Genomic DNA, 19132 nt, shown 5'->3' with positions numbered 1-19132 from the left:
CGCCACTCAAATAAAAGATGAACAAAAATGAAAAATAGCAGGGTTTTTAAAAAATTATTATTATTATTTTTTTTTTGTTATACAGTAGAAATGCAAATTGTTCTTTATTCTTCAGATACCCCCCCCCCTCCTATTTAGAAACTCGATTTTCAATTGTGTGATCGTGCAAGCAAACAAAAAAGGCATGTAAAGAGCATATTGCAAATAATATATTTCTATTCCTTCCAAATTGCAAAAGAATAGATTGAAAACTCAACAAAATGAACTGATAGATAGAGAGACTCAAGAAAATGAACTGAATGCCGTCCTATGATTAGAATAAGAAGACTATAATATATAATTTTCAAAGTATTAAACTCACCTTGCCAGCCAACGAATTCACCCCCATCACCTGTTGAAAAAGAAAATATATATATACTTCATCAAAAATGTTAATTTGTTTTATTATAAGGAAATGCAGTTTCAAAAAGAATATGTTAATCTGCAAAGATAAAAAGGAAAAAATCATAAATAATTTGCATGCTACAGAAATCTAACCACTTCATTTTCTTCAAATTTTGCTCATAAATAATTATAAAGCATAAGGAAGGTGTTAGTGCGGAGTTTTGGCAATTCATTAGATAATTCTTTATATTATATATTTAAAACTGTATCTATTTATAGATAAGATTAATTTATCTTCAGCGTTGTCATCGCAAGAAAATTAAAATACTAAAAATATTTTAAATTTTTTATTTATTTAGTTTCAAGATCAGACTCGGCATATTTAATTAAATTTTTTTTATCATTTTTTAAATGTTCTTTATAACATATGTGCGGAAAAGACTTTTAGCAATAAAAAAAAACACGTTTGGTAAAATTTATAACAACTTAAGCTAAGAGATTTAAAAATTGCTTCCTACAGCTGATATTTCCATTAAAGATTATGTTGCAGGCGATAAGAAAATTATAATATTTTATTTGAAAGTATTTTTAATAAAAATATTATATACGTTTATTTACGATGGCATTTATGTTTATTTGTCTCTTATATGTTATTTATACAATATTGCTACTACATCTGATAATTGCATCTGTTAATATACATTTAGCATGGACATATTATCAGCTAGAAATATAGTAAAAAATGAAACATAAAATAGAGAATTGGAGAAAACGGCGTCAAAAAATAAATAAACAGACAGTCTAAATAAATAACTATTGCATCAAATGCTCTTGAATAATTAGTTGAAATATTTTTTCTTCTTAAAATAACATTTTTACATTAATAATAGTTAACAAGTGCCGTAATTGCAGCTGTACGGCATCTTGATCATACAGAGACGTAATATATGAAATCGTATGTTAAACATATGGGTTAATTTGCCTTTAAAAATACCGATGTCTTCTTTAAAGACACCGATACTTATGGCTTTGCTAAATTCTCAATAGGAATAAAACACAATTTGCATTTTAGACATGTTTGAAGATGCATAGTGATACTTCCGGTAGAACGGAGCTCTTGATAGTTAATATCGCAACGTGAAATCCTATGCCAATGGAATTCATATGAATAGGATTAAAAGGTAGTTACGCAGAGTATCCATAGTCAACGATTAGATTCCGATTTATTTCATCTGCCAAAATGTATGAAACGATTTTGCTAATTCAAGACCAGTTACAACAAAAGAATACATTTTGAAAGGCAGCATACTTAATTGACAAATGATGTGTCTTGCGCAACTTTTGAATTTTATGTTGGCTTTACCAGCAGTACCGAGTCATAGTCAGCAACAACTGCGAAAAGTGACAAATAGTCTAGTTTATATAAATGAATTTAAACTGCAAATATTTGTCCTATCTTTCTAATTGTTTAATAATAATCCAAAGTAAGCATTTGTTAGAAGGTCTTGTAGAAATCAGAAGCGCGCGTCTTAGAAAAGCGTGGATACATGTAAAAAGAAGATAAATGTTTTAATTCTGCCATCGAAAAGTGCATGTAATAATAAATTACAATTCGTTGATAAATAATAAATCTTAAACAGAAAAATCTCGAAGAATTTAAGCTGAACTTTTAAAATAAATTGAGAAGTTGGTGGGATTACAATATACACGCACATGCACGGTTAAGCCATCAAAAAGCTAACGAGCCAGTCACACAATCAAATAAGGTGACTCATAAAAGGAATTTCCAAGTGAATATTTTTATTCATAATGACAAAAACAGAAGTCAAATAAGTGAAAAAAAATTGCAAAAGGACTTTTGTTTTAGGACTATATTTTTAAAAAAATCTACAAAAATTCTTATTCGAATTCAAATTAACAACATTCCAATCATTTATAAAAACTGTTGCCAACTGACAGTTCAAAAATACAGGGTAAACGATAATATCCTAACAATAGTTGACTTGAAATAAACAAATGTCACTATGTCCCTGCAACTTATGTCCATGGAAATAGCAATTGATTATGAAAATGATGGCAAAGTAATTTCTTCTTTTGGTCAATTTTAAATTGACCAAAATATTGCCATTTTTCAAATATTAAATATTAATTAGTAATAAATAAAAAGATTACATTAAATATTATAATTAAGTGCAATTATAATAAGAGGAAAGTTAAGAACTAAAATAAGGTCAAATCCAATTATTAAATTCAATATTAACAAAAAATCAATTAAAATTTTTTTTTAAAGAATTGAAGATGAAATATTTACACTCAAATAATTCTGATTGGAATTATTGATGTATTCATTATAGAATCCTACATTAACAAAAGTCAATTAAAAAAAATTTAAGGTGAAATATTTGTATCCAAATAATTTTGACTGAAATTAATACAAGGAAAAATCTGAATTTTTCAAAAGAAAAAGCACAACAAATAAATTATGTTACATGTACGATTTGTTAATACTGATTTTGATAAGGACAAATAGATGCAAGTGATTTAAAAATACATTGACAACTCTAGTCATATAAGTTTTGCAAATATATATATACATATTTTAAATTACAAAGATTTGAAAATTCAAGAGATGGTTCCAAAGGATGAGAAAAAACAGTCTTTCAGAAATCTTAAAAAAGAAAGGCGAATAGATGATTGCTGGTTATGAAATATTCTTTGAACTCATTTTTCTTTCTTTTTCCGAAGGATGAATTCAAATTTAATTTCGAAATAATTTTCCTTGTTTGGGTATATTCTCCCCTCCTACCTTCATTTTTTCATTATTTTCCAAGACAAGTCATTGTATATTCTTAACTTTTCATTTTTCTTTAAAATATCCGTCATTCGTTCAAATAAGATCTTTTGTTACGGCAAAAGCTTTGAAACAGAAACAAACAAACAAAAAAAATCATTTTATGTATTAATTTCCTTTGGCGGCCAAAAAAACAGAAATGCAATAAAAAAATTAAAATCTTGTTACGCGTTTGGAGGGAAAAGATTGTGTCAAAAAATAAGAAAATCCGTACAAAGATCACAAAAGGGAGAAAAGAATGAACAAAGAAAATAAACACGAAACGTTTCGCATGTAAATAAGTCTATTTAAAGGAAACAAAATCGTCCATTTAAAGGAAACAAAAACAGCAAGTAATCATTTTTAATTTACTTTTAGATAACAGAGTGGGGGGGGCACAGGAAGGGAAAAGAGTTTTAATTTCGTGGAAGCACAATAAAGTTCGGAGAAATGACGTGAAAATATTTTCATAACAAAACCTCACGTCGTGCTTAGTAATTTTATACATATTAAGAGATAATGGTATTACAGAAAAATGCTTTTAAAGGAATTGCGTCAAACCCAGGAGCAATAAAAAAAAATGTTTTTATTAAAATAATGTTGGGTGAGAAAGATATGGAGCGGAGGGGTCTGCAAAAACAGCCATATTTAATTCATAAATTTTAAATCTCGGCGAATGAAGTAGAAAAAAAATGTTATATAACCATAAAAAAGAGGTAATGATCATAAAAAAAAAATTAGTCATTAATGCATTCTTATCTGAAATTTAAAAAAAAAACTCTGTGTAAGAACCTTTCATTAAATGAAAGTAAATAATATTCACGGATTATTCATTAGCAAATTATAAAGTATAGGACAACAGAATTCGACTTCAAAGTGATTAATTATACTATTCATAATTTAGCTGAATAATAAACGCATTTCGTACCTTTGGGAAACTTACATAAAAAATTTCATTTGAAAGAAATGAGGTAGGTTATAAAAATGATAAATCTATATATGTAAAATTAAAAATCCTTTCATTTGTTTTCACTTTATTCAATTTCACACTCCTTGAGAGAAATTCTTATGAAATTTGGTACAAGTTCCATAGCACTTAAAAAATTAAGTACAGTATCAAAACGTTTCAACGAAGGATAATTTTGAGTTTTCCCAACATAATTTCTGAGCAAAGGACCAAAGTAAAATTATGTTAATACTATTTTAAAATTGAAAAAAAAAATTAGATTTAAAGTAGCATTCATTTGACTGATAAACTATTTCTCTAATTTATAATCAGTTTTTCAAAATTAATTTAAACAAAATTTTTATCACCTTTTTTTTTTTGTCAAAATATTATCCCATTTCTGTTGTTTAATCAAATATATCATTCGTGCGCTTTTGACAAAATTAAGTTGCTTTTCTTTATTCTTAATATGCGCATGCTGTAATACACCATTAAACATTGTTTTTTAAAAATCGCTGCCAGTTTTTATTAACCTGTGAAGTGATTTTTTTCTTCTATATTAGCACTTAGCAATGTTTCACAAAAGGCCAATTATGTATTATTAGGATCCAAGGTTGAGACTAAAAATATTTGTTATTCAAAATCTTCAGATAAGTAATTATTAAGGATGAATTTCTTAACCCTTATCGTGGCAAGATTGCTTTTTTGAAGAAAAGCAAAAAAATGTATATAGGTAGCTTCTTTACGCTATAAAAAACATCAAAAAATAAATAAAAAAATCGTGATATATGATATAAAACTAAGTTAAAAATTATTTTATAGCGGTAGTATATTTTTATAAAGTTGTATGCATGGTATACTATACAAAATGAACATAAGGGTTTTAAACACTAATTTTTAAAGAGTTGAATATAAAAAGAGTACTAAGTTAAAATATTTGCGTTTGCTTTTTTTTTTTTTTACTTGCATATAGAACAGATAAACGTAGGTAACTTATAATCTACTGGCAGTAGTAATTTATTACCATTTTCTCCTAAATGCATTCGAATAAATAATTAAAACGGCAATAGTTATTTCATCATAGATTTTTAACAATTCACAAAGGATTATTTATTTCATTACAATTATAATTGTAAAGGATTTTTATCCATCAAGCAACATTATATTCTTATTTCTTTATAGTTTATACTGGGAAAGAATAATTATGTTACTTAAAAAAATAGTGTATAGTTGAAGGTATTTTTAAAAAAATTACTGAAATTAATGGCGCATTGTATGAAATAAGCTAAAATAATCAACCATTTAAAAATAAAAATAGCTATAATAATTTAGTAAATGAATGCAGACGACGGTGGACAAGTTGTCCTTTCTTTTTTTAATATACTAAAATCAAAAAAGTTAACCAATAACCATAAAACTGAAATGCACGTAAATTGTTCGAACGACTAGTAACAAATCTGATCACTTGACAAAAGATAGAATAAATAAAACAAGAATGTATTTTTCTGATCTCTCTTCTTTCTCCTCAAAAAAGTAAACCCAGAGATATTCATTACAATGCGGGGTAAAATATCATCACTCATTAACTAATTTATTGATTGTTTTTTGGAAGGGAGCATCATGAATGATTTTTAAAAGGACAAGATTTCCTACGATAAAATTCCTTTTAAGCGGTTTGCTGCAGAAATTTATTACATTCATTAATATAAAGTTTTTATTCTAAAAATCCACACATTTGTAATGAAATGTAAATCTTAAACAATTACTTTTTTCGCGAATATGAAAACAATACAACTTTTGAAAATCGTGAATGGTACCCATTTATTTTTGACGTTTTTTTCAATATGAAAAAGAAAGAAAAGGAAGAAGATGAATTTAGTACTATTCAAGAGACGGGGGGGGGGGAATCAAATTGCTTTAATAGCTGAAAGAAAAAAAATAAATCATCGTTCACTAAAGCTTACACAATTTACAAAAAATACGTAAGTTGATTATTTCATAAGAAGGGAGAAAAAAGTGACAATATCAAATTTCAGTTACTGTTAAATCAAGAAATTACCTGAAATGCTACGAGCGAGGATGCCGAAAAAGAAAACTGACGTTGTTCCCAAAAGCGATTATAGCCGCTTAACTCGGCAGCAAATAGATGATTTAAAAAGCTAACATTACTAGAGCAATGCTTTGACTTCCCAACAACAATTTTATGAAAAATGAGGAGCATTCAATTAGAGGTTTCCGATGTATAAAGATATGCCAAGCGAAACAAAATACTTCCTCGAAATGCTCGGGATTAAAAGTCACTTAGGGTAAAAAGATGTAAAAGCAGTGTATGAATAATGATATAAAAAGATTAATAGGATACAATGAAAGTAGCATTACTTCTTTTCTGCTATGACTTTCAAATTACATGGATGAAATGGACTGTGAAAGAAATAAAAAATACAGACGTTTTCAAGTAACAAAAATAACACTTACCTTGTCTAGTAGGGTCCATACTATTGGGGATCATAGGCTGGCCCGGAACTCCTCCAGGGGGCTGTAAAAGAGAATTTTACGGAGATTAGAAACTGTTTAAAATGTACAATAAACCTATATAAATAGAAGAGAAAATACATAAATAAAGTATCATACCGCTTTTACGATTTTCCGCCGTTTATGACTTATTATTATTATTATTTTGTTGTGGTGGTGGTCCCCTAAGATTAAATTTAAGAGGTGATTATACCACTATTCCTTTGGTCTCTTGAAAAGTCTACCAGCAGCGAGATACTGCAGTTTGCACGGAAAAGAAATGCAGGAAACTCCACATGTAAGTCGCCTATACACATCAATATATGTGCATTCTATAGATACGATAAATAATTTTTTTTTCCCCCACACAGGTGACATTTTTTGAAAACAGAAAATATTAGTTTTTCTTTTTTACTTGGTCATTTCTAGTAGTATACTGATGATACTATGAAATAAAAGGAAGGTTTTGGTGAAATTTCGTGACAGTGATATAAAATTGGTTTTGGTGCCATACTATGCTGAGAATATATAAATGCAAAATTTTGACTGAATTAATATTTACTTAAAAATCTAACTAGAATTCTGAAGAACCTTTCTTAGCAAGTTCTTATTATACATGTTGCAATTTATAGAAAACTTTTTAATATACTAGGCTTTGGTAGGGGTTAAATATTTCTTTCTTGAGTAATATCTTTTATGGAAAAAACTACTTTTATATAAAATATTTCATTATATAAAATCCTTCTCAAGACATTTGTAAGCAAATGAGATAAACAAAAACATTTGCGCTAATTTTTTAAAAGAATTAATGACAATCGGAAGGAAAACCGCACAAAAATGAAATTGGTACCACTGACCAGAATAAAAGATTTAAATTTAAGATGGTGTAAATTTTTTTACCAGAATAATTTCCTATAAAGTTTCTGAGTAAAAGAAAAAAAAAACATATATCTGTTAACTTCTTATAGCCTAATAAGGCTACTGTCATCGGAAATCAGCTTCATTTACTCCCAAGAGCGTTATTTTCCTCGCCTCCATTTGAGCAAGAACTTATACCTGCTTTTACGCATCATTAAATTACTACTTTGAAACACATGAAAATCTTGTAAAAAAAATAAAGCTCGTATTAAAGTAAAACAGAAATTAAAAAATGTGGTAGAGTAGTTCATAATTAATACTAATTTTAATGCTTTTAATTTTTTAAAAATTAATATCAATTGAAAGAAATAATGTGCAGAAATAAAACTAGTATTATTAAAATGATAAAAAGTTCAGATTTTTAGACGACTTAAAAATATATGTCTTGAACTAATTTCCCCTAAAATAAATATGGAAAAAAAGAAGAAATTTTGATAAATTTCGAATTAATTGAATATTTAAATTTTGAATTATACTTTTTTTTCATTCTCTTGTCTCAAATAAAAAGTAAACAAAATGTGGTTTAAATTTATTCATATTTTAGGACATATGAAATATGCTTACTTATATATTTATACACATAGCCACAATGATTTAATTACGTATCTTACTAAAACTATGGTAGCCTATAAAGATTATCAGTGTCTCAATCTCAATGCGAATTTAGAAGAAAACAGCACCCAGTCCCTGGATTTTTATGGTTCCCGTTCAATCCAAGATTTCACATCTTATTAGATTTTTTTTTTTAATTACGAATATAGTAAATAGAGAGTGCAAGTACATATCTGCACAATTCCTGTTTCATGATAATTTGAAATTCAATTTCTTCAATGCTTTTGAAATACTTTTTCAATTCAACGACTTTTGATGTATGCTACCAATCATTTCTGTAATATCTTATTCTGTTTAAAAAGCAGAGAATTAGCATACATTAACAAAATTCTGGTACAGTACAGCGTAAAAAACAGACATTCAAAACATAATTAGACCGGTAAGTCTTAAAATCAATATTAACCTTTTAAAATAATACATTAATTATAATGTACATCTAGCTTTTAATTCTTCGGAAACCTGATTAAAACACAATCTAACATAAAAATACGATTACGATTAAATTTCGAAAACTTAACTACGTACATTCATTTTCACCATTATTGTTTCCTCTTTCGAAAAATAACGAGCTCGAAAATTGAAAGAAGTTCAGATAATAATAATTACTTTTTTCAAAGAAGATTAAATTATTAAAAATAAAGATGAAGACATTCAAAAAGATGGAAAAAGGAAGAGACAATAATTGAGTCATTCGTCTTTCTCTTCTCCTGATAAAATGTAATTAAATAAATCCATTTGAAAAGGTACAATTTCATCTTTACTAAAAGAACAAAACAAAACTGGTACGAATCTAACAAACGTGGGGAAAAAATTAATGAAACTATCAATTTTCAGCTCGACAATACAGATGAGTGCTGTTAATCTAATTGAAGAATTCTTTAATAAAAATGTTTTTATCTTCCACCCCCTCCCAATTCAAGAAATATGTTAAATTTGATTAAAAAAATCTGTCAATGCAGATAATTCGCCATTTATTTCTTCTCTGATATGAAGCGAGTGGGATTTAAAAAAATAAAAATAATAATCTCTAGAATCTAATTTAAAATGCACTTATTACATACCAAAGAAAATATTAAACACTCGTATATGAAAAAAACTTCTTTCTCATAAAAGAGCTGTAATAATCCGAATGCGAAAAGTAATTCAAAATTAAATTATATATCACTCAAAACTTTCAACAAATAATTTATAAATGAACATTAAAGGGAAATAGTTTTTCTTATTTTATTAATAAACGATTTTCAATACAGATTTGGATGAAAAAAGCGGAACTACGTAAAATAATAAATTGTGCCAAATATAAACAAGAAGAAGTAAAATAAATATGATTAACAGAATAATAAAAAGAATGAATTATACGAAAAGTGGTTGAGACATTAAAAATATCGTTGAAATATTACATAAAAAGAATATTAATCGATATTATGAAGGATAAAATCCGATTCCGGAAATGTTGACACGTTTCCGCGGTAATTTTGGTTTGTCTGGATTTTCTTAACTTAATGGAATGTCTTATCTATAAAAAAAAGAAGAAAGTCCATCGTATAAATATGGTTCCTCTAGGATTTGAAATAATGGCTAAATAATTAATACACCGAGTATGGATTTAATGGGGGAAAACGTAGGAAAATAAATACAACTTTTTCCAATTATTTATTTAGAGGAGATAATATTTTTATGGCTAATTTAATTTTTAAATAGAATCGACAGCTTAACTTAGATTGGGATTTAGAAGAAAAATCTTTTTACTTCTTTTTATCTAAAATAAATAAAAAATGTAAACATTAAATTTCACATTAGAACACTGTAAGAAGTATATTTACCATCATCTAAAGACATTGTATTCGAAGTGAAAAGTATTCATCAATCATTAAATATAACAAAATAAATCTAAAATTTATTGTGTGCAAATTAAATTAAAATTTACCAAGTTTTTGTTAACGAAAATGGTCAAAATTCGAGCTGTAAATTGATGATATTTTTTTCCCCCAAGGAATTATATATCTAATTTATTTATTTATTTATTTTTTTTTTGCATTATATATTTTTATTTTTACGATCCTTCAGTTTACTAGGTGATTTTCAGATCACACTAAACTATTACGCATAAGTTGTCTAGATTTCGAATAGAAATGGTTTGATCCCACCCCCAACAGAAAAACGTGGGTTTATTAATATTATTATAAAATATTTTTATCTTAAAATATTTGTTTTAATAGAAACTTCATAAAATAATCTTCAAACATTTAACCACAAATCGGTATATTTTTTTTTTTTTAAAAAAAAAGCTCTTTATATCATTATTTCACAACTTGCATATTATGTGAAAAAATGTTCAGTAATTACTGTGATCCTACTTACTAATTAGTACATTAAAAATAGTAGTTTAAAAAATTAATTATCATATAAATTGAAATCTTAAAAATGTTTTTTTTTTGTTACAAATAGGACAATAAAAATATATTATTGTTCATAAAAAAATAGGGCTAACAAATGAATAATGCTCATAAATAGAGTAATATAAAATATCGTATTTGAGCAATGAAAATAATCTTACAAACGCGTAGCTAAATATAAAATAATAATAATAATAACAACCTTACATAGGAATATGTTTGAAAAATTGTACACTTAAATACAAAAATAATATACTATCAACATATTGGCTCGTTTTGTTTACATCTTTTAAATGCTAATTTATTAGCTTTAGGTATTTCAAACAAAAACATGTTCCTAGAATCGATAAAATGCTATGAAAGTAGAAATAGATTTTTTTTTTTTTTCCCACAGACAAAACATTCTATTTCTCAAGGAATTTTCCTTTATAAATCAATTCAATTCTTTAAAAATTCCTTATTTTGCCGCCATCAGGATATAAAATCTTCTCTAAAAGATCGGAAAGAAATTGTTAGTAGCTGTCCGATTAGGTTTTATTGAAATTTAGAAATCAATTCATACACAAAATATCATCCACAGCCATCGCAAAAATTTCCACCTTCTTCCAGAAATTAACGATTTCATTTCACAGAATGCAAAGCTTTGATCAATATCAACATACTTATCATATATTTCTTCATAAACATGTAGGGAGAAAAAAAATTTAAGTAAAAAGTTGTCGACCACCCTCTAGCCCAAAAATTCAATATCTGATTTGCATTTCAATTTTAGAATATCCTCACTTCCCCATTTTACTCATTTCCACCCTAAATACTTTAGTCACCAAATTTATAAGCAGCAGCAGAAGAAGAAAAAAATGATGTTATTTAATGAAAAAAAATGACTGGGCTAGGTAATAACAAGCAGACTTTGACTTGCTGAAGAGCCATTTTCTCCGCCTGATTTAATGAAAGGCTTCTCTACCCTTTTCGAGTGCGTTTATGAAAAGAGCTCAAGCACAGAATAATTTGAGACTGGCCCCGAGCTAAAGATATTAATGAAGCATTTACAACAGGGAAGGATATCTACTCGAATTACTGAAGCAGAGAAGTGTGGTCTTACCATTATTGATCCTTTCCCTTTTCCCCCTCTACGATAAAACCCACTCCATTGTGCTTATTAATTTGGGAATTTGAAGTATGAAAATAGGAGGAGAGCTCTAACAATGAGGCGGAGAGCAGCAGGTCTGGATATCGGACCAAAGGAAAATTGAATGTGAAAAATCTTATAATTATGCGCGAAGGATCCGATGTCTGATAATTAGGGAGCATGAGAAAGAGGGAAGTGAATATTTTGCTATTGTGTACTTGTTAGCGTCGCATCTGTTGATGGCTTCGTTGATCTCTAATAAGCTCTACTAGTAGAAAAGGATAAATTAATTTTAAATTATAAGTGTCCAAATTTAAGGAAGATGTCATTCAATTTTTTTCAGTACAGTAATTAAAAAGAGAAATTGTGTTAAATAAACATCAAATTTAAATGAGATAGAGAAAAAATAGAAACCAACATATTAAGAAATCGAATTATAGTGAATCTGCAGCATTTCTTTTGTAGTAAATTTGAAAAAGGGACAAGATATTTCAAATATTTAAATCCCCTGCACCAAGAAAACTTAAGCATAACTAAACTTCAAGATAAACATAAGCCCTGAATAATAGGAACAAACATTCTGTCATTCTGAAGGGAAAACTATTCGATTTTAAGGATCTTCTAATGTTTTTTTATTATGACATGTAAATTGAATTAAAACTATATCAAGTTACAGAATGATTATGAACAGTTGGCGAATATGACATAATAACTGTGTAATATCAGATGGATCTACTTAGATAAATTAGGAGATGGAAACGAATCTAACCAGATTTGATTGTTTTTTTTCTTCCATAACATGTGATTGAATATACATTATTAATGTGAGATAGGGGGAAAAAAAAAAGGCGTTAAATTCAACACGATTCGTTTCACATTGCACAATGTGAAACACAATTCGTTCATAATGCAGTCGTCTCCAAGTCAACTGCAGAGCCGTCAGAGGAGTCCTACTATCTTTCAATCCGTTCATCATATCCATTCCAGATTTTCAAGCAACAAATATAATGCAAAATGAAAAGCGCCAGATTTCAATCAACATAAAATTTAAAACTCGGGTTGGATTCCTTTAAATATTCTTTTAGCTTTTGGGAACCGATCAATAACAAACTTCTGCTAAGCTTAAGAAGATTTGCTTCATAATTTCTAATGATAGTGAGAAGTGATTTTTTTAAGAGTGAAGCACTAAAGATAAAAATAAAAATAGTTCCCAGATACTAAAAGATAAAAATAAAATTAAATTTTAAAAGAATCACCATAAACTGAATTTTTATTTTAAAAATGCATTATGAACTTAAATAAACAAATTACAATAAAATAGATGATTATCCAGTGAAAATTCAAAAACAATAGTAAATAGCATGTATTTATGGAGGACTGTGACGTCGTGATGTTTCGGAGTTCCACGGTGTGACAAAGTGGTCACGAACACTTTCACATCAACATAAATAACAATTGTAAATTGTAATTTAAGGGAAATATTAAAATTAACTGAACTAGTTTAGACAAGCACATAAAGTTCTAACGTAATAGAGAACTTTAATGGATTTACCTTGTACATAACTTATTATGGGACTGATTTAATTAACTATTTTGGTTAATTATTAAAAAAAAAGATTCACGCATGTAGCTCTGTATCTAAGGCCGAAACAGAAATAATTTTGGTAACTTGAATCCTCCAGATTGGCAACAAAGTTAGAAATTCTAGTCTTTTTACAGACGGGAATTTTTATGCAGATGTTGTCTATTGCATTTCTATGCCTTTTCTTAGAGCTAGCACAGAAGGATCGTATGCTGGCAGTTGTAATAACGGACAAATCTTCCGCATGCTGATTGCTACTTTTTTCAATAATTGATAATCGAAATATGTTTCATGTGGATAGCCGATTTATCGCATTAGTAACGGGTTTAATCCTCACAATCAACCAACAAAATCTTTCGTTTTCAAAAGAAATTAGAAGCTAATCACGGAATACAAATAGAGATAATAATAAGAAAAAATATTTTGCATTCTTACAAAACACTGATAAATGCAAAGTTCGTGAAAAATACAAAATATGATGCCAAGAATTAATTAAAAGAATACATCATTCTCAATACAATATTACAAATAACTTTACTTTTTTTTAAAATCCCCGGTCTCAAATTAAACATCATCAAGACAAAACAAAAGAGAGCGCCAACATGACTGCTGAGATTCTTTAACGAAGGAATAAAGAAACCGTAGAAGAATGGCAGGATCAATCTCTTTATTCTTAAGACTCCCTTTTAATGCTAGAACAAGTAATTAGGAAAATGTTCTTGGGCTAACAGGGCTCACGTACGCGCATTACTCGAAAATCCATTAAAGACACCAAATTAAGTATCCCTTGCTGAAACACAAAAGAAAACGTTAATTGCATTTGCCGAAGGGAGAAACATTGGGGAGAAGGAAAAAAAAATAATGAAAAAAAATGTATAAATAAAATGGAGAGATTAACATTAAAAATCTCGAGTGGCAGCACTCTATTTGAATTATTCGAAAATGGAGAAATAATTCAGGTAAAGATCAGATCGTATAATTAATAGATCATTAAAAAAAGGGCAGGAAGTCATATTGGAACAAAGAGTTTCTGGTATTATGCTGATTAAGAAGAATACTATTTGATTAAGAATTTTAGTTTGTTAATTTTAATTAAGTATCATCAATGTTCTTTTTAAATAACCATCGGTTCTCCATTTTTATTTTGGTGACAAGACCGAATCTATGTAATGAAAATGTAACGCACAAAAGCATGAAGAGATAGAAAGAAAAAGAAATTATTTGCTTCCTCTAAAGAAAATTCCAGCACGAACTACTTGCATAACATTGATCGAAATGTGTAATTTGAACATTATGGAAATGACGAATAAAATGAATGAACAGTCTTAATTCCGCCGATATTTTTAATAAAAATCTTCAATCCCCAGTTCTTTGAAAGGAAGTTAATTTTCAAAAATATAATAAATGTTGTAAAATATTAAAAACAGCTAATATTTAATTAAATTTATAATGAATTTCCATTGAATGTGAAATTAGCCTCTTTTCTTTCGCTTCCTTTCATTAACAGTTCATTAAAATAAAGAAGAATCATCAGTGGTAATATCACAGTGTGAGAGAAAATTGCAAGATGCAAGGCGGCATGTTCTCATGGGCTTTCAATTAAATAATAATTAACGAATTATTTTCTTACATCTTCTAAATTATAAGATCCTTTGAAATCAATTAACATTATTATATTACAGTTAATTATATTAACGGGTAAGAGTTTGAATATCATTCCTCTACAAAAATGCAAATAAACTTATAATAAGTTATAGCGACGAATTCTTTTTTCTAAATGTTTCGCCTTTTAAACGTCATCATGTGGTCTAAGTAGTTTCCAACCGGTGGACTGAAAGCACATATATATAAAAAAAGCATATAACAGGTAAATGCCCCTAAAGAGCTTCAAAATGCACTTTTTAGCAAATTATTTTTCACAAATTTTCCGGATTCTTTATGATTGAGAATATTCCACAGATTAAAGATCTGCCCCCTCCCTGTCCAAATCAGGGGAAAGGAGTTGTCTGCATATAGTTCATTTTTTGGCTTAGTAGTCCGTAGACTTCTGCGGCTTTGTGATTATATTCAATGAAGAGAAATAATTCTGCTTCCCGCCCCTGCTATTTTATAATCTTAAAATAATCATATCAGACCTCAAAATATCAATAAATATGGAAATTTTAATCAAAATATTTTGGCATCTGATTAAGTACAAAAAAAAAATTACCCATTTATTACTAAGGAATAAAAAAAAATTGTACTTTTTTTTTTTTTTTGATGGACTAAAGTTTTGAAGATTTGCACAGTTATATATTTTCGATGACAAATACTATTATAATATTTTCACAATTTAATTGTCAGTTTATTATTATTATTGTATAAATGATACAACCTAGCGGAGAACTTTAGAAAGAAAAAAAAATTGATTACCAGATTCTGTAATATTTATAAAAATAAATATTAAACAAAAAAACGTATTACAAAATCTGTTTTTATAAATTAATGGAACCTACTTTTTACTATCAGCGTATAAGGAGCTATTATCGGAAATATTTATGACAATCGATAATTTTTATTAAAATGTTACAAATTAAGAATACTCAAATTATGTGAAATCCATATAATTAATACTTTTTAAAAAAAGTCAACACCCACAAAACAAAATGCAGAGCAATTAAAGAATGAATAAATAAACAAGCAACCGTACCAAAAAATCAGCCTTCGCTATAATGAGGCTTAATGAGAAAGAGCGCGCTGATGGATAACTGATATGTCCCGAAATGAATTTCGTACCAATTAACATTTAATCCAAACAGCAAATGGAATTAAAGCGCGTAAATCAATCGATTCTCATTACGAATTTCACAGCGTCGACGCTCAAATTAGATGAAGCTTATTATTTCACTCACGGAACACTGCACGTAATAAGTTAAATGAACATAAAACAGCCAAACTTGGGCGCCTCATTTTCCCGGACCACTCTTCCATCTATTCATCATTAAAAAAAAAAAAAAAAAAAGATAGGAGCTGCCAGATCAAAGTAGTCCATTTTTTTCAATAGCCAAATTTTGATTTTTTAAAGAAATCTGACTTTAATTGGTTGGATTTTCAGTACATAATAATAATAACAATGCATTTAGGAGTACAGAATACGGAGTAGATAGGAGTACAGAATAAAAACATGAGCAAACTCACGTAAGTTTGAAATATATAAGTACATGCAATGCAAAGCGTTCAATAGTAAATGATTAGCAAATTTGATAATAAGAAATAAATATATTTTAATTTATATAACGTTATTTACATTAACATTAGTTCTACCAAAAGTTCTTTAAAAGCAAACCCCAACCCCCCGTCCTCTGATTCAATAGAAAGTGCTGTTGGGATAATGGAAACGAGATACAAGCATCAAAATTAGCGAACTTAGGTTCACTTCCGAGGTACTGGATTACACTCGCAATTTTCTCCCTCTCTCTCTCTCTTTTTTTTTTTTCTTTTCACTTTCTCGTATACGAAGTGTAGAAAGATAAAGTACAGTCAAACCAGTTTTTGTGCGGTATATAGAAACCTCATAAAAGAAATTTAAAAAAAAAAAAACATTTCAAAGCTTTATAAACAGCTATAACAAATAAATTTTTTACAGCATATTAAAGGGGAAAAAATATATGCGTGAAGGAGAATCGTGTAACACCTTTATTCGAAAATATGCGAGAATGTTTGGAGAGATCACTCTTGCTAGTTCAATCATGTATTTGTTCAAAAACATCGTGTTTCATTAAAAAAAAAAAATCATAGAATTAACTCCAGACCATCAATAAACAACGGTACACCACACCCCCTTTTGACGATATTAACGTCAAAACAAATCAATACTTAGACTTGCAAAAAGGAATACTTTCTTTGCTAGACAATGTGAGCTGCAATTCGAAACAAATAAATTTATGGAATACATTTCCAATTAACAGCAGTATCATGTCAATTAAATAAAGTAAGTTTCTTGCCATGAACATTACTTAAAATCTAAAGTCAATTTTTTAAAAAAAGAATTTGGTTTTATTGAGAGCATAATAATTACAATTAGATAATTGCTTTACTTTGTTACTTTATTTTCCAATATGGCATTATTTCCATCAAAATTACATATTTCGTAGAGACAGAGAAGTATTACTTTTCCACAAAATAGTTTTTTTCTTCCTAATTAATTTTTTTAACTTAATGGAATCGAACTGTTTGTTTGTAAATAGGTATCATTAAAAAATTATTGTTAAGTCAAGGACAATTCAAATAAGACTATTTGATTGATAGATTATTTAGTTTAACGTTTAATTGTTGACGGTTCTTTTCCCCCTTTCTTTCTTAAATACAAGTCATATTCTGGGACAGGAAGTGATATTCAAAGTAATTACATTAGTGTATATTCATTTTCACCTAAATAGGGTTACAAATATGTTTCATGTATGGAAAAGATTCAAAAGAAATATTTTCAGAAATTAATCTTCTACAGATAATAATTTAAGAAGTAATTTTGAACCGATTTTTGAAACAAGGTAAGTATGGAAATTTTATTTGAAGCATTAGTTTAGTAATTGATTGATAAAGATAATGTACTTGATGCATTTTTTGCTTCCAAAAAATAATAAGTTTTTTCAATAAAGCAATTTTATTAGAAAATTGATTTAAAAAAATAATTTTAAACGCAGTTTAGAATTAATTTATAAAATTATCTTCCCAGCATTTTGTATATTTTATTCCAATAAAATTACAAAAGTGTATTGAAAAAGGAATTATGCAATTCAGGGCAAATTAAGCTGAAGATAAATAATTTATAAAAACGTTAAGAAATTTCACTCTTATGTCTATTCCATCTATTTTGAGAAACCGTACAAAAAGTTTCCCAGATGTGCCTTCAACGTTCGAAATTTCTGAATATGTACCAACGGATGTTATCCATATAATATTATGAAATGTGTCTGTCTAGATGGGGTTGTTACACTATTCCTCTCTATCCATAATCTTCACATACACTTAAATAAAAATTGGTTTGAAAGAAATAATAATTCAATAACAGAAGAAAATGATACGCTGAATACAAAATTTAAGAAAAAATGTTGAAAAAGAATAATAGAAATAACTTCCAACTGTCCTATGAAATGAAAATATAATGATCAACATAACCAAAACTGCAGATTTCAGCTCATTAACCTTTACTATAATACAATATAAAAAAGCAAATAAAATGTGAAGCTTACGATAATTAATTTTTATTTGTGTATACCTTTATTCGTACACATAAAAAAAAAAAAGACAAGTCTGAATGGCAGACGACAAAACAAAAGTTAGGATTTTGCGTCCTGTAGGATATTTTTAAACTCCTTCATATATTACAAGACGACACTGGACAATTATATAAACTGACAATTAAAATTTTTTTAAAAAAATTTACAATTTAAGAATAGCAACAAAGTTAGGATCAATTAAAAATTGAAATTACGACCACGTCTCCCGAATTCGTCTTTAAAAAGTGCAATATGGCAACCCTGAACAACACTCGAAAATTATTAACATCATAATTTTCTAATTATTAATTGGACATTACAAAGTGGGAAGGAAGTTTTTATTACAAATACTTTTTTTTCCCTTCTTTCAGAAGTTGTGTAAAATATTCATACGTTGCGGGGAAGGGGGATTCTGGAATAATTCCTGCACACATCTAACATTCTTATCTTCGACTGCTGTCGTGATTCCTCATAATTCAGAGCAGAACAGTCGCGTCAGTCTTATTTTGAAGTCAATAGGCAGTTTTCTGGCGACCAGTGACAGCGAGAAGTTAATGGAAAACAGC

General features: G+C 27.9%; 1 protein-coding gene across 3 annotated transcripts in view; it reads right to left on the bottom strand.

Moving 5' to 3' along the window:
- LOC129976742 (single-stranded DNA-binding protein 3-like) overlaps nt 1-19132 on the bottom strand; it is a 297319-nt gene that overhangs the window by 41661 nt on the left and 236526 nt on the right. For all 3 annotated transcript variants that reach the window (XM_056090468.1, XM_056090469.1, XM_056090471.1), the window contains 2 exons: nt 6636-6696; nt 362-391 (listed from right to left, as the gene is read on the bottom strand). In XM_056090468.1, coding sequence (XP_055946443.1) covers nt 362-391; nt 6636-6696 — 91 coding nt within the window. The remainder of the gene's footprint in view (nt 1-361; nt 392-6635; nt 6697-19132) is intronic.

This window comes from Argiope bruennichi, chromosome 7 (assembly GCF_947563725.1).
Source record: "Argiope bruennichi chromosome 7, qqArgBrue1.1, whole genome shotgun sequence".
In the NCBI taxonomy this organism is placed as follows: domain Eukaryota; kingdom Metazoa; phylum Arthropoda; class Arachnida; order Araneae; family Araneidae; genus Argiope; species Argiope bruennichi.
Note: the sequence above shows the minus strand (reverse complement) of the source record. Positions and strands in the feature narration are given on the sequence as shown.